The 24,447-nt window shown below is 42.7% G+C and overlaps 1 protein-coding gene across 11 annotated transcripts in view; it reads left to right on the plus strand.

Moving 5' to 3' along the window:
- The window catches only part of N4bp2 (NEDD4 binding protein 2), a 72,169-nt gene that overhangs the window by 17,573 nt on the left and 30,149 nt on the right, over nt 1–24,447 (plus strand). For 2 of the 11 annotated variants that reach the window (XM_052735010.1, XM_052735007.1), the window contains exons 4-10: nt 3,132–3,200; nt 4,990–5,338; nt 9,421–10,579; nt 13,510–13,634; nt 14,844–14,932; nt 20,883–20,959; nt 22,268–22,357. In XM_052735010.1, the coding sequence (XP_052590970.1) occupies nt 5,110–5,338; nt 9,421–10,579; nt 13,510–13,634; nt 14,844–14,932; nt 20,883–20,959; nt 22,268–22,357 (1,769 nt within the window). In that variant the 5' untranslated portion in view covers nt 3,132–3,200; nt 4,990–5,109. The other 9 variants (XM_052735013.1, XM_052735009.1, XM_052735018.1 and 6 more) reach the window with 9 other exon arrangements.

A 24,447-nucleotide genomic window follows, 5' to 3' on the forward strand; every position in this document is an offset into this window, starting at 1 on the left:
ATCAAAGGTGTTAGCCATTGTGCCCAGCTACCAAACATATTTTGAATTTTGAATTAGCAGGTTTTGCAAAGTGCTTGAGATATGAATTGTGAGGGAAAAGGGAGTCAGGAGCTGCTCGTGTGGTACCAGCTTCCAGTCCCAGCACTCTGCTAGGAGGAAGCCAGTTGGGCCTGTGGAGTAAGATACTGTCTTAAAACAACAACAAAATGACTATTACATTTTGTTTTCAGCAACTGGCATTATACTTAGCTGAGATTTACACATGCCTGGCTTGGATGTTTATTGAATACTGTGTATCTCTGAACTAGAGGAGAGAGTTTAAGGGAGGAAGGATTTCTGCTGCTCCTTGTTTCAGAGGTTTCTATCAGCACACTGGCTCTTTTGCTTGTGGGCGCTCGGGTGAGGCACAAAACCATGGCTGGAGCATGTGGAGAGCAGAGCAGTTTTCTCCCTGGAGTTGGGTGAATCAGATAGGGAGACAGGAAGAACCAGGGCCAGACAGACTCTTTATGTTACACCTGGTGGAGTGACCTACTTCTGCTTCCTCCAAACAAGTTCCACCTCCAGGCCCACTGTCCAATTGTTCATCCATCCGTGTGTTGGTCTTGATTAGGTCAGAGCTCTTGTGATCTCATCACATCTCAACCATCAGATCTACCAGCTGAGGATCAAACTCAGGGGAGAGTTTGATGTCAGAGCCAGGAAGAGTTGCTTGTTAAATTAGAGCATGGTAATTTGTTAGCATGTTGCTTGGGTTTTAGGCAATTAGGTTGAATGAATCCACCTAAGAGTAGATGAGGCAGACAAAAAGAGGTCTGAAGAAGCCTTGGCCACTCCATTGTTTCAAGGGGAGAGATAAGAAAACCCCGAGAGTGGTAGTGTCCTCTAGGAGACTGATCTCAGGATGAGTGGATCAGCTGTGAAAAGGTAAGGACTGAGAAATGAACTTGAGATCTAGATTTTCCTGACTTTTCCTCTCCCTCTGCTCGCTGCTTCTCCTCCCCGCTTTGATACTTGGGATAGAACCCAGAGCAGCCTCATGAACCACTGAGCTATATTCCTAGCTAAATCCTCTTTCTACTGGTTGCTAACATACAGAAATATAGGTGGAGCATTGTTCTGCAAGCCTGAAGGTCTGAATTGGATCTGTGGAACTCATGTAAGGTGGAGGGAGATAAACTAACTCCACATGTGGACCGTGGCACACCCACCCCTACCCCCACGTCTCAAGCACACATGATAGTAACAACAACAATGTAGTTATCAAAACATGCCATCAACCTTGCTAAATTACCTGATGAATTCAGTGCTCTATAATGATAGTTCTGTATACGTATTTCTTTTCCTTAGAACATTTTAATTTTTTCCTGGCTTTTTGAGACATAGCCTAGCTGTCCTGGAATTCACTATGTAGACCAGGCTGGCCTGGAACTCACAGAGATCTGGCCTGTCACACCTGGCTTTTTCCCCCAAGAACTTTTATTTCCTTTCCAGCCTGCATGCTGCCTGTGACCTCTGGTACAGTGTAGTAAGGAAGTGAGCGTAGCAAGCATCTGCTTTTCTGTTTGCAGAAGGAAAGTGTCAGCAGTTTACAGCTCAGTGGAGGCATTGTAAGTGCCCTCATCAGTTCCTTCTACTTCCGGTTTGTTCGAGTTAGTGTGAGCACCTGTGGGTGTTTTTTTCAGGTCGGTGCTCTGTGCACAGTGAGTTGATTGTGTCATTTTTTCCCTTTGTTTTGTTAATACCAGAATGGTATTGATTGAATTTTCAAACATTAAAAGAGTCATAGTAATAAATTGGTGCCTTGCATTTGTATGTCACTAATGTAACTGAAGTGGTTGAAGTTTGCATATAAAGTGTTCAGAGGGCTCTCGTGTTAAAGGCCTCGTCCCTAGCTGGTGGACATGGACTTAGAGAGGTGATTGCATCACAACAGCTTTGATGTAGTCAATGGATCTGTTCACTGGTCAATTCATAATTTGGCATTAATTAAAAAGGGTGGAAACCAGGAAGTGGGTCCTGGTTGGAGGAAGTAGGTGCTGAGCAGGGAGGCAGCATCCCTGTGAAGGTTGTCCCCGCACTTCTCACCTTCTCCTCCAGGAGCTGGCAGGAAGCAGCCTCCCTGTCACTGTCATGCCTCTCTGATCTGCCTCATCCTAGGGGCCATAGCTATGGAGCCATTCGACAGAAGCTAAACCCCGACACCATGACTCAAAATAAATAATTTCTCTCTCAGTTTATTGCAAGTATTTTGTCACAGTGACCAAAAAGAGCAGCGTATCTGTTACTGTCTCTATATGTTTGCTTTAGTGAGATAATCCTATAATTTACTAGTGTAGTGTCTTTGCGGGTTTCATTTTCATGGCTTGGCTCACTGGCCAGTGAGCCCCAGGGCGCTCTCTTCTCTTTCCTTCTCTGCTCTGGGATTTTAAGCAACTATACTATGCCTAGCTTTTTATGGGGTTCTGGGGACTGAAGTCAGGTCCTTATGCTGGTGCCTCAAGCTTTTTTCAGATTGAACTATCTTCCCCAGCTCCAGGACTTGGTCTTGTTGACTTATTGATCAGTTAAAAAAGCATGTTGTTCAGGTTCCAAGTGTTTGAAGGTTCTCCTGTTGTCTTTCGTACTGATTTCTGGTTTGTTTCTTTGCAGTTAGAGAGCATACAGACTCTCAGTTCTTTGAAGCTCGTTAAGACTTGTTATGTCTTGTAGGTTATGGTTTATCGTGGTAAACTTCTGTGTGTGTTTGAAGGAATGTCTGTTCTGCCACTGTGGAGAGGAATGTTCCATGAATGTTGTTGACTAGATCCCTAATTGTCTGTGGTGTTGGGCTCTGTATTCTTGGGTACTGTCTAGTTGTTCTACAGACTTCTGATAGTGTGGTACTGAGATCTTGACTAATGTGAAACTTGTTTTCCTTTTAGTTCTGTCAGTTTTTATCTTTGCTGTTTGTAGTTACGTTTTTGATGCATACACATTTAGTGTTGTTATATTTTTTCTGGTGGATTAGTCCTGATTATTACACAATGACCTCTTTTTTGCCCTCTGATAATCTTTGCTCTAAATTCTACTTATATCTGATATAATATATAAAAAGTAATTTTCTTTAATTTTAATTAATTTAAATTTAGGCACATGTGGCTGGTGGCTGTCATATTACTGGAAGGTGGAGGCAGCTATGACACAAATTTAATGAAAAGGTAAATTTTATAGTATGTTAAAGATGTCAAGGGCAGTGAGTTGGTTAGCTGGAAAGGGGAGATTGAGACAGACGGACGGACGGAGTGGGATAGTTGGCTTTGAATTGGATAGTCAGGAAAGAGATTCTTGAATATGACACCTGAAAAGAGAACACACATTTTAGAGTGAGAATCACCAATGCTTATATCTTATGGGAAGAATATTTCAAGGCTGGCAGGGAGGCAGGCCATTGAATGAACTTGAGCTTTTACTCTGAATGTAAAATCCTGATCCACGCTGACTGGGTTTTGTGAAGATTACTGTGGCTGATATGTTGAAAATAGACTCTAGGGACTGTGCTGCAGTGGGGACAAGTGGGGAGAGGAATGTGGGAGCAAGCTAGGGTAGATTTTGGGGAAAATATCAAGGCATTTAGTTTCGGAGGTTTTAAAGAGATGATTAATTTTAGAGATGATATGTTGGAGCTGTTTATTAGACATATCCAAGCAGAGAAAACAAGTAGACTGTGGATGTATTCCAGATCCACAAGTCCCTCCCCTTGTGGAACTTAATCCTACGGGATAGGATAGTAGACACATTGGTAAATAAACGCAGTAAGCGAATAACATACTGGAAGATAACAAACACGTAGGAAGAAAATCCAAGGAAGAAATGAAGTATGGTTTTAAGGGGAGTGCGGATGCAGCTCAGTTAGTAGAGTGTTTGCCTAGCATACACAAAGCCCCGGGGTTTGATCCTGGCACCACATAAAACTGGAGGTGGAGGCAGGAGGATCAGAGGTTCAAAGTCATTCTTGGATGTATAGGGAGTTCAGGGTCACCTGGGCTACATGAAAAGATTTGTTGTACTGAATTCACAATATGGTCACATTTGCGTACTAATAAGGTGGTGAGAAAACCCATTTATAGATACCTGGTAGAAAAGTGGGTAGAGGGAGCCGGAGGGTAAAGGGTCCCAGGTCGGAGCATGGCTGAAACGTTTGAAGAGGAGCAAAAGAGCCAGGAGGCTGAATGTGCTTCAGGTGGCAAGTCAGGGGCGGTTAGGGGATGGGGGACCCTGATGGCAAGGGTCTGCATGATGGACTCCTTTAGTGGCGCTCCATCCTGAGTGAGCTGGGAAGTCAGGGACAGTTAGCAGAAGGAAGGTGTCACCCAGCCTGTGAATTAGCTGTCACTGCCAGTGTTAAGTCGATTGAAAGAAAAAGAACGGAAGCGGAGTGATTGGTTAGTCTGGTAGTGTGATCTAGTGGAAAGGCTATGATGTTAAGTCTGGGGTGACAGCAGTGGGTGGAGGGGGAGCACATTTGAGGAACTGCATTGCCAGGTTGTCTTTCCACCTGGACGAGCGGCAAGGGTTATTCCAAGATTTTGGAAGCATCTAGAAGGTTAGAGTTACACTCACTGAGATGGAAGAACCAGGAGAGCCGATTTGAAGGGGTGATTGGGGGCTCAGTCTCGGACAGGTCGAGTTTAGGATACCTATTAGATATCTGAGTAGAGGTGTTCAATGGGTGTACTGGTCATGTTTATGGGCCCTTTTATGCCTAAGAGATTAAATAATGATATTAAAACAGTACATTATTATTTAAAACTGTTAGGCTATATTGTGATTTTAGTTTTTAGCGTGTCCAACCCTGACAAAACTGGAGTGCTTTGGGGATAAACTGGCGTGTTTTGGCCTTGCTGCCAGAGTCAGTGGTACTTAAGAGTTACACAGAGATGTCATTCCATCTTAGAAGTGGAAATATAACTATGTAGTCTGAGTATTTTTACTTGCTTTCTATTTTAGGTCCTATTACTACTGGATTTGCAAGATTTTTAATACAATTTTTTCTTTGAATTATGATTTAAATGTCAAAAACCTTTAAATTTTTTTAAAAAGGGCAATATTTTAGTTTTGGAAGTCAGAATGCCAAGGAAAAGGAAAAATCTTGGGGGCAATCCTTTTCGGAAGACTGCAAACTCTCAGGAAATTGTCGTATCCCGTGTTGCTAGTCATGAGGAGCCAACCACTACTCTTCCTTCCAAGTGTGAGACAAAAATTGATCAGGAAGAACTCTTCACCAGTATCTCAGAGATGTTTTCTGCTCTGGATCCTGATGTAGTGTATTTGATGCTTTCTGAATGTGATTTTAAAGGTGAGAAAAGTTTAGTTTGAATCCTTTGCATCTTATAAGAAGACTTCATGTTCTATACCATGATGAATAGCAATGCAGAAAAATGATATTTTGTTTATCGTATGTTAAGTATCTCCCATAGACAAAGGTATTAAGTTTGGTATCACTGGAGACATGAAAAATAAAGATGCTTTCCACTGTAAAGAAATGTACTGTTGTAAGAGGTACGAATACAAGTAGAATCTACACTTCATTCTCTCTTATCTCTAGACAGGTTGGTGCTATTATCATCTTTGAGTTTGTTTGCCTTATTTGTTAATGAGAAATAATAGTATGTATCATATAGGGTAGGACTTTTTTGGTGAGGATTAAAGGTTTATTTTGTTGTTTGGTTTTGGTAAAGACTTCAGTATAGTGTACTATAAATACCTGTAATAAATTGTTTAGAAGTATGTTTGTAGGCCTGAGTGGATAAAAGTTAATATTGGTTTTGGCTATGGTTATTATAAGATAAGATCATTCTAGATTTGAAGGTCTTGCTAATGCCTGGTAAACTGACATTCTACATCTTTGTGTGAGCTGCGATGTGAGCATGTCTCTCCTGTTATGTTGTGTACCAAAACCCAGGGTTCATTTGGTGCTCAGAAATGATAGCAGGTAGTGTGCTGTAACTAATATACTTATTTCCTAATTTTGTTGTCTTTAAATTTTATCTGTAGAACATACATGTATAAGGCAGTGGGGAATTACAACCATATTATTCTATGTCCTAACAGACTCATTTCTCTCGTTCAGGATCTCCTGTAGACCTTCTTTGTAAACACTTGATGTTATGAATACTTTGAATAATAGCATTGGCATTTTATAGTCTGCCTTTTAAAACTTAGTATAAAGAGAGAGTTTTCAGTGCTCTTATACATTTCTCTATAACAAGCTTTATATGTCTCTTTGGGTGGCTTCCCAGTGCTCCAGTGAGTTGTATTCTAATTTATTTATTTCTATCTAAGTTTCTCATGAATCGTATTACAAAGAACATTTCAGTGAAAGTGTCCTTTTGTTTCCTTTCACTTCTCTTCTTAGACCCAAAGCTTTATTTCTGGCACCACAGGTTAAGAATAATTTTCTGGCCAGGTGGTGGTGCTGCACGCCTTTAATCCCAGCACTCTGGAGGCAGAGCCAGGCGGATCTCTGTGAGTTCGAGGCCAGCCTGGTCTACAGAGCGAGATCAAGGACAGTCAGGACTACACAGAGAAACCCTGTCTCGAAAAACCAAAAAAAAAAAAAAAGTTTTCTGGGGCTAGAGAGATGGCTCTGTGGTTAAGAACTCTGACTGCTCTTCCAGAGGACCTGGGTTCAATTCCTAGCACCCACATGGCAGCTCACAACTGTCGGTAACCCCAGTTCCAGGGAACCTGATACCCATGGCAAAACACCAATGTACTTAAAATAAAAATTAATATATTAAAAAAAAGAATAGTTTTCTGGTCTTGGAAATATACTGCTAAATACCTACCAGTGAGGTATGCCGGTATGTAACACCACCACAGCCTTCTCAGCATTGTGAATAATTATTTTAAGGTCTTCATAGGAATAAAATTGTGCCTTTTCTTAATTTTTAAAATAAAGAATAATGTTGAATATTTTTATATTTGAGGTTTTCTCATATTTTATATAAATTATTCATTTAGTTTTTAAGATTGTTTTTATATCATAGTTTTAGATTTTCTAGCAGTCTGTTTAAGACTTCTTTCTAATGATAATTACCTCTTGGTATCTTGGTATTGTACTTTATACTGCTGTTCTATATAAATATGCTAGTTCTCTGGTTGGTCATTTTTGGTTTATCTGCTGTGTAGGGTTTTGGCTTTTCTTCCGTTTGCTTTTTCAACCCTGTACTTTGTTCCGGTGTTTCGGCTTCTTGTCTTTGCAGTTTTGCTCTGTGCTCCTAACTGACCTCTCCGCCAGGCTTGCCCTCCAACCCTCTTTGTTTTCTCTTAAGGGAACATTAATTGGGTGCTTGCTAGGTGCCAGTCCTTGGGCACGGCACTTTTCATGGATTATCTCATTTAACCCCACAACAACCCATGAGGTAGGTGTTTTTATTGTCCCCGCATTACAAACAAGGTCAGCTTAGGGAGGTTAGCCAGCTTGTTTGAAGGGTCATACCGAGCACGTAGAGATTGAATGATGGTGTTCTGACTCCACAACAGAGCTGGGTCCTGTGTACTATGCTTTTTCCATGTTTATCTTCTTTTAGACAAAACAGTACAAAAGGGAAACAAAATGAAAAAGACCTCCAAATTTCACTTAAAGATTACTTTTTTCTTTTCTTTTCTTTTTTTACTTTGAGACAGGGTTTCTCTGTGTAGCTTTGGAACCTGTCCTGGAACTCACTCTGTAGCCCAGGCTGGCCTCGAACTCACAGAGATCCGCCTGCCCCTGCCTCCCGAGTGCTAGGATTAAAGGTGTGCGCCACCACCACCACCGGGCAAGATTCCTTTGTTCTTGTGGTGCCTGTTGTCAAACCCGGGGCCTCAAGCACTCTGACCAGCGCTCTGCTGCTGAGCAGCATCCCTAGCTCTCCGTGTGGAAACCTTACAGCGCTCCGACTGTCTTACAGCAAGAGCTCAGCACTGGAGTCAGACCCCGCGGCCTGCTCTGTTGCCCTGTCACTGCGTCCCTTGGGTCCAGTTCCTAATGCTTCGTTGAGCCTCAGTTCCTTTATGCTTTCTAGGATGATAGGTCTTCAGTGTTAATGGAAGACTCAGTGAGGTGATCTGTAACGCTCCGTGCCCAAATGCTGTGGCTGGTAGTTTTCCTTCCTACATTCCCTTAGAAAACCAAGTGTGCCATCCAGGACCCTCTCAGTTCTACTCAGTCTCCTCCAGTTTTTTCTCCCTCCTTTATCCACTGCACAGAACCCTGGGAGCTAACTCTCCGCCCAACTTCTGCGAGTACTTGAAACAGGTTTTATATTTTCTTTTTGAGACAAGGTCTCACTGTGTAGCCCTCTGCTGTCCTGGATCTCTCTATGTAGACCAGGCTGGCTCACAGAGATCCGCCTGCCTCTGCCTTCCGAGTGCTGGGACTAAAGGTGGTTTTGTATTTTCAAGCTTGGCTTTAACTTTTGCCCTGTTTGGCAATTTGATTTTTAATCTTCTAAGTGCCAGATCATATATTACTTTATGTGAAATCTTTCCTGTTCTCCTGTCACTATAATATTTCTACGTTATTAGAAGTATACACTGCTTAATTTATATTATGATATATTTTAATGTACATGTCTTTATAGTCCATTTGAATTTTATAAAGTCCTTTGTATTAAAAATATGTCTTCATTTTTGTGCAAAGTTTTTCTGATGCATATTTTTTTTTTTTTTTTTTTTTTTGGTTTTTCGAGACAGGGTTTCTCTGTGTAGCTTTGCGCCTTTCCTGGTACTCGCTTTGGAGACCAGGCTGGCCTCGAACTCACAGAGATCCACCTGGCTCTGCCTCCCGAGTGCTGGGATTAAAGGCGTGCGCCACCACCGCCCGGCGCGATGCATATATTTTTGTTGTTGTTGTTTGTTTTTCGAGACAGGGTTCTCTGTGTAGCTTTGCGCCTTTCCTGGAACTCGCTTTGTAGACCAGGCTGGCCTCGAACTCACAGAGATCCACCTGCCTCTGCCTCCCGAGTGCTGGGATTAAAGGTGTGCGCCACCACCGCCCGGCTTGCATATATTTTTTATATTGTGAAAAACATAGTGTGGACCATGTAAATTAATAGATTTACTAAGAGAATACATATTTAAAATATTTTATCCTTAATAGGACATCCAGTAGGTAAATAATTGTTGAATGAATCAGCTGACTTTAGGACCTTTATAAATGACCTTAATATATATAGTCTTTGTTTATACTCATTAAACTGATCAAAGATTTTTAGTTGATAGTAGTTTATTACAGTTTGAAAGAACACTATTCCATGACTCTGTCTCTGATACTTACCTAACATAGATTTTGATTTCCTAGAGTAGTGTTAATTTTCCAAAGATGACCTGGATACTGATACATTTTCAGTGTGTATATGCATTTTTGCTGTTACTCTCATTGTTCTCATGCAGTTGAAAATGCCATGGACTGTCTGTTAGAGTTATCTGCAGCGGATGCCAAGATGGAAGACTCCCCTTCACCAACGGCTGCTTGTGAGGACAAGCCAGGCGCGTCAGGCCGTGCGGTGATGGAGATGCAGCCTCCTGCAGGGGAGAGTGAAGACTCAAAACTGGATTCATTTTTGGATATGCAGCTAACTGAAGACTTGGATTCCTTAATACAGAATGCTTTTGAGAAATTGAATTCTTCCCCTGATGACCAAGTATATTCATTTTTGCCTTTGCAAGATGCTAAGAGTTTTAATGACCCTTCTACCTTTATGAATTCAGATTCAAGTGGTATGCCTTCCGTTCTTTCTGTACAGAATACGGGGTCAAACAGTGAAATTCTCCAGAGTTCGGCTGCTTCGCTAGGTTCAAACCCACTAACTTCGCCTTCAGTTTTGAAGGAGCCTGAAAGTTGTCCACAGGGGAGCACGCTGGCATTAGAAGGGAGCTTCCCCGAAGACTCTCCTCTCACTAGCTCTTTAAATCCAGCAAATGGCTCTGGTGGGGGTTGTGGCAATTTTAACCAAAGACCAAAAGACCTTTTAGAACCCGAGTGTCCTAGTGCACAGCGTTCTCAAGCCCTGGTAGATTTGGGTTCCAGTGAACCTCAGGTTCCTTCAAATCTTCCTCTGCAAAGTCCAGGGTGTGACTTACCAGGTGCAGATGGGGACCAAAAGTCTGCTTCTGTGCCTGATGTTTTTGTGCCCTCTGAAGGATTTGGTTTCAAGCCACACAAACATCCTGAACTGCCACCGAAGGGGAAGGACATGAATTACTGCCCAGTCCTCACCCCTCTCCCTTTGCTCCTCCCCCCTCCGCCGCCTCCACCTATCTGGAATCCCATGATTCCTGCTTTTGACCTCTTTCAAGGCAACCATGGCTTCGTAGCGCCTGTTGTGACCACAGCTGCACACTGGAGACCTGTCAACTACACGTTCCCACCCTCCATTATCTCCCACACTTCCCCCACGAAGGTGTGGAGGAACAGTGAGGGAGCCAGCGCTTACCAAGTGCAGGAGGCCCCCGTGGCCCAGCCCGCCAGGAAGAAGACCACGGCCTACGTGGGCTTAGTGCTCGTGCTTCTCAGAGGGCTACCCGGCTCGGGGAAGTCCTTTCTGGCAAGGTAGGAAGTTTGATTGGCATCTTCTCGAAAGAATAATGCATGAATTTGTACAGCTAATGTGAATATACAGAATACTTTGTAAACAGGTGGTTAATAACGCAAGTATTTTTTCGTTGCCATTTCTTCTAAGATAATATTCGTTAGCTGGGTAGTGGTGTTGCATGCCTGTGATCCCAGCACTTGGGAGGTAGAGGTAGACAGATAGACTCTGAGTTTGAGGCCAGCCTGATCTACATACTGAGTTCCAGGACAGCTAGGGATGTTACACAGAGAAATTCTGTCTTGAAAAACAAAACCAAAAAATACTCTTTTCTAAAAGTTGTTATTGAAATCTTTTCTCAGAACATCTTTGACAGACAAAAGAAAAAAATTAAAGATAGTTTTAAGATCCTGAGACTATGAAATACCTTTCTGTGGATGAGAGCTAATTTGAATGGGAGAAAGATGAGTTTAACTTTGTTTATGGGGTATAAAAGCCAGACTTGAAAACTAAGAAAAATTGTCAGGCGTGGCAGCGCACACCTTTAATCCTAGCACAAATTTCAATCCCAACACTCAGGAGGCAGAGACAGTAAGATACCTGGGTTCAAGGCCAGCCTGGTCTACAGAGCAAGTTCTATGCATAGAAACCCTGTCTCAAAAACAAAAACAAAACAAAAAAACAAACCAATAAAACAACAAAAATAAAATGCCTCACAAAAAACAAACGAAACATGATTATAAGGGAGAGAGATGAATAGTAGTTATCACACAACCCAAGGATTTTAAACTTTTTACTTTTGATTTTTGAGACAGGGTCTTACTCACTGTGTAGTCTTGACTAACCAGGATCTTAGTATACAGACCAGGCTGGCCTTGAACTCACAGAGTTCTGTCTCTGACTCCAGAGTGTTCAAATTAAAGCTTTATTTTGTTGGAAATACAATTCCTTTGCTGAAGTTTTCCTGCCAGTTTTGTAGTTTGCATAGGTTGCTAGTGCTTTGATGTGGGAGACCGGAATCGAGGTTAGAAATAGCCCTGTAATTATGGCTTCAAAGGTGGTCGTTAATAGTATTACTTCCTTAGTTCCTCTCCAGAGCCCTTGGCCCTTAAACTTTAAGATATATTTGCTTTTTTTCCTCCTGAATTGGAATTTATTTTTGTAGCCATTGACTTTTTTCTTTGATTTAGCAATAGCATGGGAGGGGTGTGTGTGTGTGTTTTGAGATAGAGGGTCTTGTATCCCAGTCTGTTCTCAAACTCACAGGTACTGTAGCCAAGGTCATGCATTTCTGTACTCCTGCCTCTAAACTCTCAAGGGCTGGGATTATAGGTGTGTGCCATCATAGCTGACTCATGTGGTAATAGGGATCAAACCCAGGACCCTGTGCATGGTAGGAAAGCATTCTACCAATTGAGCTACATCTCTAGCCCCAATAATAGCAATATAAAGTAATTTAATGTTACCTTTTTTCTTTCTTCGAGACAGGGTTTCTCTGTGAAACAGTCCTGGCTGTCCTAGAACTCACTCTGTAGACCAGGTTGGCCTTGAACTCACAGAGATCTTCCTGACTCTGCCTCCCAGGTGCTGGGTTTAAAGGCTGTGCCACCACCGCCCGGCTGTTACTTACATTTTGTATTAAAATATTAATATAAAGTCAGTTATGGCAGTTGTTTGTGAAATGAATGGGAATGAAAGTAGTACTTTGAAAGGTGATAGATCGTAGAGCTAGGTTTCAGGGTCAAAGCCAAAGTGTGGTTTTGAGAGAGGGAACAGAAGTTTTTGCCATAAAATAGGAGCTGTCTATCAGTTTATAGAAATAAGTAGGATTATGGTCCATAACATTAAGTTAGCATTAGCATGTGACATGAGGAGACCTGATGGAACAGCACGGTTTTTGGATTTATTGGAAAGGTCATGGATGGATATCTCTCTCTCTTTTTTTTTTTTAATGTAATTTCCTTATACTGTAAGTGTAGAAGACAGAGGCTAAGAATTGATTCTGGACGTTGAGAAAAGCTGAAAGGGACCCACAGTGTGGTTTCACCTTTTTTCTCTTAGGTATGTGTGTGTTTGCGTAAGTGTAGGTCTGTGTGTATTTGCAAGTACATGTGTGGGCATGTGTGGAAGCCCAAGGTTAATTTTGGGTGTCTTCCTTAATTGCGTTCCCCCTTTTTCATTGAGTCAGGGTCTCTCAGTTGAACCCAGAGCTTGCTGTGCAAGTCTGGCTAGCTAGCTTGCTCCAGGCATCTCCCGTCTCCATCTTCGCAGCCCTGGACTTACTGGGAGGCTGCCGTACCCACGCAGCACTTTTCCATAGGTCCTGGACATCTGAGCAGCCTTCATGCTGCGTGACCCGTAGTTCATACAGCTGTAGTCCAGAGAGCTCAGACCGTGCATGTTGCAAAGGAGAAGAGCACCACTGTGCTGACCATGCCTGCCGTCTCAGCACTGGCGAGGTGAAGGCTGCAAGATCAGGTGTTCAGGCTCACCCTTGGTTAGGTCGTAAGTTTGAGGCCAGCCTGGGATGCGTGAGACCTGTTTCATAAAACCAAACCAAACTGTATTCTGAGTAATTTGTATAAAGCAAAAAAGACCTATCTTGGCTTAGTTTTTTTTTTTCTTTCCAAGAGTTGAACTTTTTTTTTTGATTTTTCGAGACAGGGTTTCTCTGTGTAGCTTTGCGCCTTTTCCTGGAATTCACTTGGTAGCCCAGGCTGGCCTCGAACTCACAGAGATCCGCCTGGCTCTGCCTCCCGAGTGCTGGGATTAAAGGCGTGCGCCACCACCGCCCGGCGAGTTGAACTTTTGCTTAGAGAATTTCCAGTGTAATTTGTTTGAATTTATTGTTCCTTTAAATATTATTACTTAAATTTCTATTTGAAGTATGACCATAAAAGAGAATTTTGGAAGGAAAATTAATGAAAATAATCCCTTTTGTCATTCATAGGACTTTGCAAGAAGATAACCCAAGTGGAGTCATTCTTAGTACTGATGATTATTTTTATATAAATGGACAGTACCAGTTTGATGTAAAGTACTTAGGAGAAGCCCATGAATGGAACCAGAATCGAGGTAAGAGCAGGTGTTAGGGTCTGCATAATGTTAAAAGTAGGTTGTATAAAGAGAAAGTTTTCTTAGGATTGTTTTTTGAGAGACACAGCACTTTCAAAAACTTTGTTTCCTCATGACTTGTGGTATTTAACACAGGCCACACAAGTGTGCTGTCTCTGAGCTATGGCCAACCCCAGCCCTAAAGAATTTGTAATTAGCCAGGTGTGGTGGTGCATGCCTTCAATTCCAGCACTTCAGAGGTAGAGGTGGGAGGACCTCTGAGAGGCCAGCCTGGTCTACAGAGTGAGTTCCAGGGGCTACACAGAGAAACCCTGTCTCAAAAAAACCAAAAAAAAAAAAAACAAAACAAAAAACCCCAAAAAAAGAAACAATAAAATTTTGGGGCAGGAGGACATGTGTTCAATTCTCAGCCCCCACAGAAAAGTCAGCCCTGGCAGTGTGTGCTTGTCATCTTAGTGCTGGGGAGGTGGGGACGAGGAGGCCCGGGGGCTGGCTGGGCAGGCAGTCTAGCCAGATGGGTGGGTGCCAGGTTTATTGAGAGAGCCTGCCTCAAAAGTAAGGACAGCACCTGAGCTGGGCAGGGCTGACACATGCACTGGGAGGCAGAGCAGGTGGAGCTCTGTGAGTTCAAAGCCAGCCTGGGCTACAGGTCTACAGAGAGACCCATGTCAACCTCACACTCCTGTGTGACACACACACACACACACACACACGCACGCACGCACGCACGCACGCACGCGCACACACACACACACACACACACACACACACGCACGCACACACACACAGGTCTCCCTCTCTTCATTCCCCTCCATAAAGTAATAAATAAAGTTGAATTTTGTGGAGAGGATTGGAATGTTTAGGTTTCATGTAAGCAGTGGGGATCTTGTCGGAAATCCGTCTTCTCTTCTAGTGTCTCAGTAGTAAAGAAAATGACAAGTTGTCCATGCGTTCTGGTCTGCCCTCTTCCTCTAGGTTGTCTCCTCCCCACCCTCTGATCTCCACACAAGCTTTATTTGTCAGAACACAAACAAAGTATCACACAACACTGGCCATCTTGGAAATTGGTGACCTTTATTTTTATTACCTAGCCATGGCCCCTCTCTGTCTGTCTGCCTACCAGGAAGTCTAATGTCTAGACTTTCACCACCGTGCCCACTCTGTATTTAATATTATTACAATGACAACATTTTGTATTGTATTTTTCAGCAAAAGAAGCATTTGAGAAGAAGGTATCTCCAGTAATCATAGATAATACAAACCTCCAAGCATGGGAAATGAAGCCATATGTTGCTTTGGTTTGTACCATAATTTTGTAATACTGGGTTTGGAGTCACTGAAGGGGTGTTAATCTCGCCAGTGATTCTCAAGTACTTGAGACTATCTTGGTTTGCCCTGGTTTGGTCTTTGGTGAAATGAGGAGAGGAAGACAACCGGTTTGACTGAGCTTTTCTGTCCAGCTAGGTTCACCCAGCCTGAAAATTCCGATGTTCAAATGTTACCTTCCCTCCTTCCTCCCCTCCCTTCCATTGCATCTTCTAGGTGTGCCGCTGTGCTTGGTATACAGTAACTTTATTGACTACAGCTGATAAATGAAGCTTTTATTATAGTTCCTTTTTGGGGGGTGATGCAGTCCTCCATTACTAGCACATGCCTTGAACATGGAAGTGGAATTTATGCTTCCTTAGTTGAATGCATACTGCAGTTCCTTTTTACGTCCTTAACATCCAGGCTGTTGTTCATCTCATTTGTTTTGCTAACAAAAGGGTCTGCAGTCACTCAGAGATTCACCAGTCTGGCAGCTAATAGATTTGAACAAAAAGAGGCTTTATTAAGTAATAGCCAGGACCATGGATACTGGCCAGGTCTATATCTGAGACTCATGCTTAGAATGTGGCTCCAGATTACATTAGTCAGGGGTTTATAAAGGCAAAGCTCACAAGGGTACTTACTTCCTGCCTTCCTGTAGTCAGAGGTAAGACACATTCTTGTGTATTTCCTGCCTCTGTGTGATGAAGCACACATCTGTGCATTTGGGGCAACCATACTTGTTTACAGAAGTGAAAACAAGTGGCTTGATATCTTACATGAACAACAGCCCCCAGCATTTTAGAAAGTTATCTGTTCTTGGGCAAGTGGGGCTTACAGGTTAGACGCATTTTTGTTTTATAGATCTCTTAAACACAGTAATATAAACTTAAAATGTAACACTAGGCATCATGTTTAATGCACTTGAACTATTTTTTAAGTATAGTTCTTCACCTTTCAGGGAAAAAAAATGTCTTGAAAAAAAAAATCATAATTTTAGCTGGGTGGTGGTGGCGCACGCCTTTAATCCCAGCACTCGGGAGGCAGAGCCAGGCGGATCTCTGTGAGTTCGAGGCTAGCCTGGGCTACCAAGTGAGTCCCAGGAAAGGCGCAAAGCTACACAGAGAAACCCTGTCTTGAAAAACCAAAAAAAAAAAAAAAAATGTCTTGAAAGCTGTGCATGGTATTGCACACCTTTAATCCCAGAGCTAAGGGAGGCAGAGGCAGGTGGATCTCTGAGTTCAAGAGCAGCTTGGTCAACATAGGGAGTTCCAGGAGAGCCAGGGCTACATAGAGAGACCATGTGTCAAATGCCCCTGCCTCACCTTCCCCCTCCCCCAATGTATTTCACTATAGGAGCAGTAGATTTGATTTTAGTTCATTGGGAGTTGAAATATACTTTGCTTTTTAGCTGTTGACTAAAATACTCAGTGTTGGGGTAGGCTGTCTGAGTCTTACAAGACTCCTCTGTAGTCTTCCTGTATTTTCTGTTGTCCTCTTAGAAAGCTGGTGATACTGTCTTTTCTTACTTATTTGTTCATGTGCATCATCTGCGGGTAGCAGCCCGCAGAGTCCAGAAGAGGGTATTGGACCTCATGGCACTGGCGTGGCAAGTGGTTGTGAGCCACCATGTGGGCACTGAATTGAACCTGAGTCATCTACAAGACAGCCTGTTCTCGTAACTGCTGAGCCATTGATCCAGCCCTAACACTTAATTTTCTTAAGTAGAAAATAAAGGGTTCCCATTGCTTTGTTTCTGATATTCTAACTCTTTTGTCTTCTGTAATTTTTTTTTTTTATCACTTTGTAACCCAGGCAGCCTTGAACTCTTACTTTGTCTGTTCTAGCCTCTTAAGTGCTGGAAGTGCAGGTGTGCTCTGCTATACACAGCTTCCTTTTTTCTTTCTTTCTTTCTTGTTTATTTTTTAAATATGAAGTTTTTATTTATTTAAGATTTATTTATTTATTATGTATACAGTATTCTGCCTACATGTGTCCCTGCAGGCCAGAAGAGGGCACCAGATCTCATGACAGATGGTTGTGAGCCACCATGTGGTTGCTGGGGATTGAACTCAGGACCTTTGGAAGAGCAGTCGGTGCTCTTAACCACTGAGCCATCTCTCCAGCCTTTTTTTTTTTTTTTCTTTCAAGACAGGGTTTCCCTGTGTGGCCCTGGCTGTCCTGGATCACTCTCTGTAGCCCAGGCTGGCTTCAGACTCATAGATCTGCCTGCCTCTGCCTCCTGAGTGATGGGATTAAAGGTGTGCGCCACCACCGCCCTGCTTCCTTTTTTCTTATATGATTGAAAATATTAAAACACTTTTCCATATCAGGCGTTACACAGAGAAACCCTGTTTCAAAAAAACCAAACCCAAACCCAAACCCTACTTTTCCAGTATTGATTTCTTGGGTCTCCCTAACTGTACTCAGACGTATATAAGAGACCCTGCTTCTCACAGAGTGTCAAACTCATTTATTTCTTCATGAACACTTGGATACAAGGAGATCAGGCTAGGTCTAAAGTGTTAGATTGAAGACCAAGTCTCATGCACTGCATTTTTTTTTTTTTTTAGGTTTTTCGAGACAGGGTTTCTCTGTGTAGCTTTGCGCCTTTCCTGGAAATCACTTTGTAGTCCAGGCTGGTCTCGAACTCACAGAGATCCGCCTGGCTCTGCCTCCCGAGTGCTGGGATTAAAGGCGTGCGCCACTACCGCCCGGCAAGGCACTGCATTTTGAGTAGAGGTATGGATGAAAAGGAAGGTCTAGCATTACAAAACAAACTGAACAACCTGACGAGAATACCTGCCCGCTGGGTGGGGCAGACACAAGCGTGCGTGATGGAGAAAGAGCAGGGAAGCGGAGCGGTGCACTGACAGCCACAGCAGTGGGCGTCGGCATCGGCCAGTTTGTGGTGGGATGGCCGTCCGTTCGGGAGGGCTGGAGAGAGACTAAAGAAGAAACTGGTGAGTCTTGGAGACTTTCTGAGACAGGGTTTCTCTGTGTAGCCCTGGCTGTCTTGGAACTCACTGTGTAGACCAGGCAGACTTTGAACTCACAGAGATCTGCCTGCCTCTGCCTCCCAAGTGCTGGGATTAAAGGCGTGCGCCACCACCCCTTGGCCATAGACTTTTACAAAAGGAATCTGGTAACTAGCTGGTGCATGGAAAGTAGAAGATGAGACAGATAAGTGGATGGTATTTATATATCATGGAATGAAGTCAAAGGAAGAGAAAGATGCACAATGTCTGAGAGAAGAAGGAATGGGTCCAGTGTAAAAGTGCAGTGGTTGATGGGTGTACTATAACCACACTAGAGTGCTGAGACATGGGAGAAGCAGTTGTTGGCCACAGATTTTTTTTTTCCCTCTTTTTACTCCATGTGGTTGCTGGGAATTGAACTCAGGACCTTTGGAAGAGCAAGCAGTGCTCTTAACCTCTGAGCCATCTCTCCAGCCCTGGCCACAGGTTTTAAATTATAACAACACTGAATAAAAATGAGGATAGTATCGATCCGTGGTATGGTTGAGGAAAAGGTTTCATTGTAGATATGAGGAAGAGAACAGCCAGAGGCATCTGGAAGAGTCCAGACTGAACATGGCCAGCAGAATAGACCAGGGCCCTGAGAAGAGAAGAGAGGAAGAAAGAGGGGCATCTAGCCAAAATGGATGAGTTCATAGGAATTAGAAGGGAAGCCTGGCCTCTGGGTTGGAGAGGTTTAGGGTAGGGGGTGGGGTGAGAATTGCTGGGAGGAGCCACAGGTACTGAGTGAGTCTTGTCCTGGTTTCTTTGGTCTTTGATGGGTCAATGCATATCTGATAAATATCCAAACTTTAAAACAGTGCCTAAAGTCCCCTTTTCTAGAGAGAAGTACTTTTAATACTGTTTTTGAGAATCTTTCCAGGTGTTTTCTGTGCATGTACAAATGTGTGAATAATTCCTTTTTCTCCCAAAAGAAAATTGTTTGTTGCCGGGCAGTGGTGGCGTATGCCTTTAATCCCAGCACTCAGGAGGCAGAGGCAGGCGGATCTCTGTGAGTTCGAGGCCAGCCTGGTCTACAGAGCGAGATCCAGGAAAGGCACAAAGCTACACAGAGGAAACCCTGTCTTGAAAAACTAAAAAAAAAAAAAAAAAAAAAAAAAATTTGTCTTACTTCTCATCAGTTTAAAGGATGATTCTTTTTCTTTCATTTTAATATAGAATTTTAAAAGTGATGTTTTTGGGGATTGGAGAGGTGGCTCAGCGGTTAAGAGCACTTGACTGCTCTTTCAGAGGTCCTGAGTTCAATTCCCAACAACCACAGTATGGCTCACAACCATCTGTAAATGGGATCTGATTCCCTCTTCTGGTGTGTGTGAAGACATTATATATAAAATACATGAATAAACAAGTCTTTAAGATGACTTGGTGGTGGTACATGACACACCTTTAATCCCAGCACTTAGGAGCCAGAGACAGGCAGATCACTGAGTTATGAGGCCAGTCTGGTCTACAGAGTGAGTTCCAGGGCTACACATAGAGACCCTGTCTTCAAACAAACAAACAAACAACAAGAACCCCAAAAAGCATTAAACAAAAGTTTTTATTTTATGTGTATATCCTCATTTATTTAGATAAATTCATATTAATAGTCTGACCTTTCTGTTCTTTTGCTATTACAAATAATAGTCAACTAAAGTATCTTGGCATGCATATGTATTTGTTTATGTCTATCCATGTTTGTTCTCTTTATACAACTATCAGTAACGTAACATTTTGGAAGTAAATCGCTGGGTCAGGGAGACTGTAAAATTGCATTTCTTCTTATTCCAATTTATTCCAGTTTTTTAATTCTGACCTACTTTAGCTGTCTAGGGTAGTGTCTTAGTTAGAATTTCAATTGCTGTGAAAAGATACCATGACCACGGCAACTCTTACAAAGGAAAACTTGTAATTGAATTGATGGCTTACAGTTCAGAGGTTCAGTCCATTATCATCATGGTGTTGTGCGGGCAGACACAGTGCTGGAAAAGTAGCTGAGAGTCCTATATCTTGCAGGCAACAGGAAATGGATTGAGACACTGGGTGTTATCTTGAGCATATAAGAGATCTCAAAGCCCACTTCCACAGTGACACACTTCCTCATAAGATCACACCTACGCCAGCAAAGCCACCCCTCCTAATAGTGCCACTCCCTTTTCGGGCCATTTTCTTTCAAACCGCCACGGGTAACTTTAACTAGGGCTGTGAAGTGAGCCCGGAAGCCTGGGAAGAGGATCCGAGTTTAGATAGGACTCCTAGATTGAATTTTCGATGTTTGTTCTTGGTTTTTGTGACTGTGCTCGCTGATGTTTGCTAAGAAAAATGAATTATGACAAAGTAGAGGCTAGGAGCTGCTTCCAGCCCTGGTGAACCCCGCCTCCTACTCTTTCTTTAAGTAGAATCTTCTGCCTTTCAAAATGCATGTGTCCCCTTCTCAGGAAGAGCCAGTGTGAGGGTGCTTACTAGGAATTCCAGCTCTTCTACAAAGCAAATTCACGGCCAATCCAGGCTACTTGAGACTTTATCTCAAAACAAACACCCCCAAAACAGCAGGTTAGCGGGAGTACAAACCCTCCCAATAATCCTTGCCAGCTCTCTAAGGGAGCAGAGAGATTGTTTTTAAAGATTCACTTATTTTTTATATACACTGGGGTTTTGCCTGCACGTATGTCTGTGCACGGATACCAGATCCCCAGGAGTGAACTGCCATGGGGCTGCTGGGAATTGACCTCGGGTCCTTTGGAAGAGCAGCCAGTGCTCCTAACCACTGAGCCGTCTCTCCACCCCTAGCAGACAGATTCTTTATCTGCGGACCAGGTCGCCTGTGAGGGGCTTTCATTTCTAATGTGATACGATTTGCAAACATCGCATTTCATTTCATGGAAAAATTATTCACATGTTCTTTTGTCTTTTCTGTATGTAGTCTCAGAAGCATAAATATAAGGTCCTTTTCCGGGAACCAGACACGTGGTGGAAGTTCAAACCAAAGGAACTTGCAAGGTAAAACTTGAAGGTTTTCTGACATAGCTTTTTATTCCACAGCAGTGATTAAAAGTTTATCTAGATTTTTTTTCCTTTATAAATGATTGAGTAAAACAAAACTGATTAGGTTTTGACTTGTCTATTTGAAAATTGGTATCATTTTATGTTGTGTATGTTTTATCTCATTTCAAAATCATTATTTTAAAAATGTTTATTTGTGTGTGCGGGTGTGTATGTATGAATGAGTACAGGCACTCATATGTCATGTCACGTGTGAGAAGGTCGGAGGAGAACTTTGGGGTCAGTTCTCTTCTGTCCCAGGGGTAAACTCATACCCTCAGGCCTTCAAGCAAGCCTGTGCCCACTGAGCCAGCTTATGGGTCCTTACCCCTACTTTGATGATAAGTCGGGAGATTCACAATACATGGCTGAGAAATCTCCAGTTGTCTTGTGTGGTCGGCTGTGTATTTCCTTGTATAACATGCTAGTATCCAAAGCTAGGACAGCACCTGGGAGTTGGCACCCGTCAGCCATGTGCTGGAGCTTCTAGAACACTGGAAAGTGGGAGGGAAAGGCTGCAGTTATTTCTCTCCTGCCCCTGCCCTTTGGTTGCTTTTCTTGAATTTTATTTAAGAGATGAACATTCAGGCCGGTTGGTGGTGGTGCACGCCTTTAATCCCAGCACTCGGGAGGCAGAGGCAGGCAGGTGGATCTCTGTGAGTTCGAGGCCAGCCTGGTCTATAGAGTGAGTTCCAGGACAGTCAGAGCTGTTACACAGAGAAACCCTGTCTTGAAAAACCAAACCAAACCAACCAACCAACCAAACAAACAAACAAACAAAAAGATGAGCATTCATTGTTTTTTCCTTTATGATGTGTATTCTTTTAGAAGATTTAACTCAATTTCAGAATAGTTTCTTTGTAATAATTTCAATACTAACTAGAACAGTCTGACTTTAATATATTCACAGTGTTGTATGACCATCACCACTGTCTAATTTGGAAACATTTTTTTTTTTTCCACAAAGAAATGTACCCCAGCAGTTCCTTCTCCTTTGGCAACCCCTACTGCTTTCTCTCTGGGGGTTTTCCTCTTCTGGATCCTGTTACACATCTTACACTTACAGTGTTTGCACAGTTTATCATGTTGCAGCATGTCATACTCAATTTCTTTTTGTTGTCTTTTGATATGTAGTGGACCTGCTTTCCTGTGTTGTGTTTGGAATTTTTCCATCTGTGTAGATGAGTGGGGTTAACAATCAACTTTCCCCTCCCTGACCTGCCTTGCCTGGTTTTGGTACCATAAACTGAGTATTTCCTTTTTCAGTTGGAATTTCCTCTATCCTACCAGTCCTCGTGGCCCGGAACTGCGTGACTCTGCCCACCCCCCACCCCCTGCTGAGCTCTGGGGTTTGAGGTCTGTGTCCCCACAACCAGCCCCGTTGTCACTTCTTAAGTGCTCCACACTTGCTTCATGAGCATGTGCACTGGGGGCTTGTGAAAGGGCTCAGTGGGCAAAGGCACCTGCTCCCAAGCTTGAGGACTTGAATTTGATCCCCAGGGTTCGCACGGTGGAGGGAGAGAACCAGCTCCAGCAAGCTGTCCTCTGACCCCCACATGGGTGCAGTGGCGTGTGTGCACTCACACACATACAACACACATGCATGTGAAACCCCACAGTGTACTGGTCCTGCTCTGGTACTGTGGACTCAGCCTTCATTCCTGCTGTCATATAGATTGCTGTAGTGCTTGCTTTTCTCTTGGTTGCTCTGGTTGGGTAATTTTTGGCAATGGGTGGTGAACTCTTCTGATGTGAGATAGTGTGCTGAACTTCCTCTGTTATATTGTCCATCAGTTTCTCTCTGTCAACCCACCTGTGTTTGCTTTAGATATTTGGAGGGTAGTTGCTGAAATTCCTAAGAGCTTATCATTTTTGATGTTACTCTAACTAACTGGCTTTTATCCCTTCCCAGGGATTTTTTTCTTTTGTCTTTAAGATTTTCACACTTTTGCTGTGAAGTCTGGTTTCTACTTAATAAAGCTATACCAGCATCCTTTCAGTTAATATTTGAGAATTTTTTCTTTTTATACTTTTACTTTCAACATTTTGATATCCTTAATGTTTATGTATTTATTGTACCTAGCATGGCTGGGCTGTAAACTTTTTTCTCTGTCTACCTTGGCTTTTTCTTGTGTGTGTGTGTTGGGGGGGGGGTAGTGGTGGTGCACAGTGGTTTGGAGGGGGTCTTCTGTAGCCCAGGCTAGCCTTGAACTCCTGATCCTCCTGCCTCAACCTCTCAAGTGTTAGATTTCAGGCAAATACCGTAGTACTCAGTCCCATCTTGGCTCCAGATGATGAAACAGCTCTTTATGGATGTTTTGTTATTGGCCACCTTCTGTCTCAATGTGCTTTAGTTTGTTTTTTGAGACAAGGTCTCACTGTGGAGCCTTGGCTGACCTGGAACTCACTATGTAGACCAGGCTGGCCTTGAACTTAGAGATCCACCAGCTTCTGCCTGCCAAGTGATGGGATTAAAGCCTGTGCCACCATGCCCGGCTTCTATGATTGTTGTTATTTTTTAAAAAAGTTATCCATGTGGAGTTTTTCTCTCATCATGTTTTAGAAATTTGGATGAAATTTAAGTCTGTTTCCTTCTATAGTAATTTCTAAATTATATATGCTTTGTTGATATTCTTTTAGTGGCCACCTTACATGTTTCACTCTGCAAAGCTCAAGTCTAAGTTAAACCACTTTTCTTAGCCTTCCTCCTCACAAACACAAGGACTTATTTGAAAACACTTCCTGTGGTAGTGCCCATTAGCTTCCATGGTACCATCCTGCGGTTTATCCACGAGGGGTGGGTTTGCTCAAGTCTTTCCTTGTGCTTCGGTTCCCATTGCAGCATAGTTCTTTCTTTAATCGGAGTCTGTCTGCCAGTGTTTACCTTTAAACTTTTCTTTACAGTAAGGGTCTGTGTGTGTACAACTATTGCTTTTTAAATTTTCATTTGAAATCTTTTTATCATCCCCCTTCTTATAAGACATTTGCTATATATATTCTGGGGTATCAGCCAGTGTCTGTTATTGGCAGTAACATTTATGTTTTATTTCTATTACTACTGTTAAATCTTCTCATTCCAATCATTAGTTCCTGTTTTTATGACTAGCTTTTTCTTTAATTTTTAGCTTAATGTCTCTTCACTTTTCTTTGGTGAGTGACAATTTTAGCATATGTTTCTAGTTATGGATTTATCTTGTTTGACTCCTGAAATCGGGACATTTGTGTCATCAGTTCTAGAAAATTCTCAGCATTATCTTTAAATTGCTTTTGTTCATCCCTCTTCTCTTCTTCAGACTTGAATCAGTGGTGTATGAGACCAGTTGTTTGCTCTGGCCTCTATGTCTATGTTTCTTAACCTCTCTCATATTTTCTATCTCTTTGCTTCTCTGTGGTATGAAACCAGACAAGATCGAGGTAGGTAAATATGAAAGCCAGATTTACTCAAG

Source organism: Peromyscus californicus, unplaced genomic scaffold (assembly GCF_007827085.1).
Source record: "Peromyscus californicus insignis strain IS unplaced genomic scaffold, ASM782708v3 Scaffold_13__1_contigs__length_99412109, whole genome shotgun sequence".
Lineage (NCBI taxonomy): Eukaryota > Metazoa > Chordata > Mammalia > Rodentia > Cricetidae > Peromyscus > Peromyscus californicus.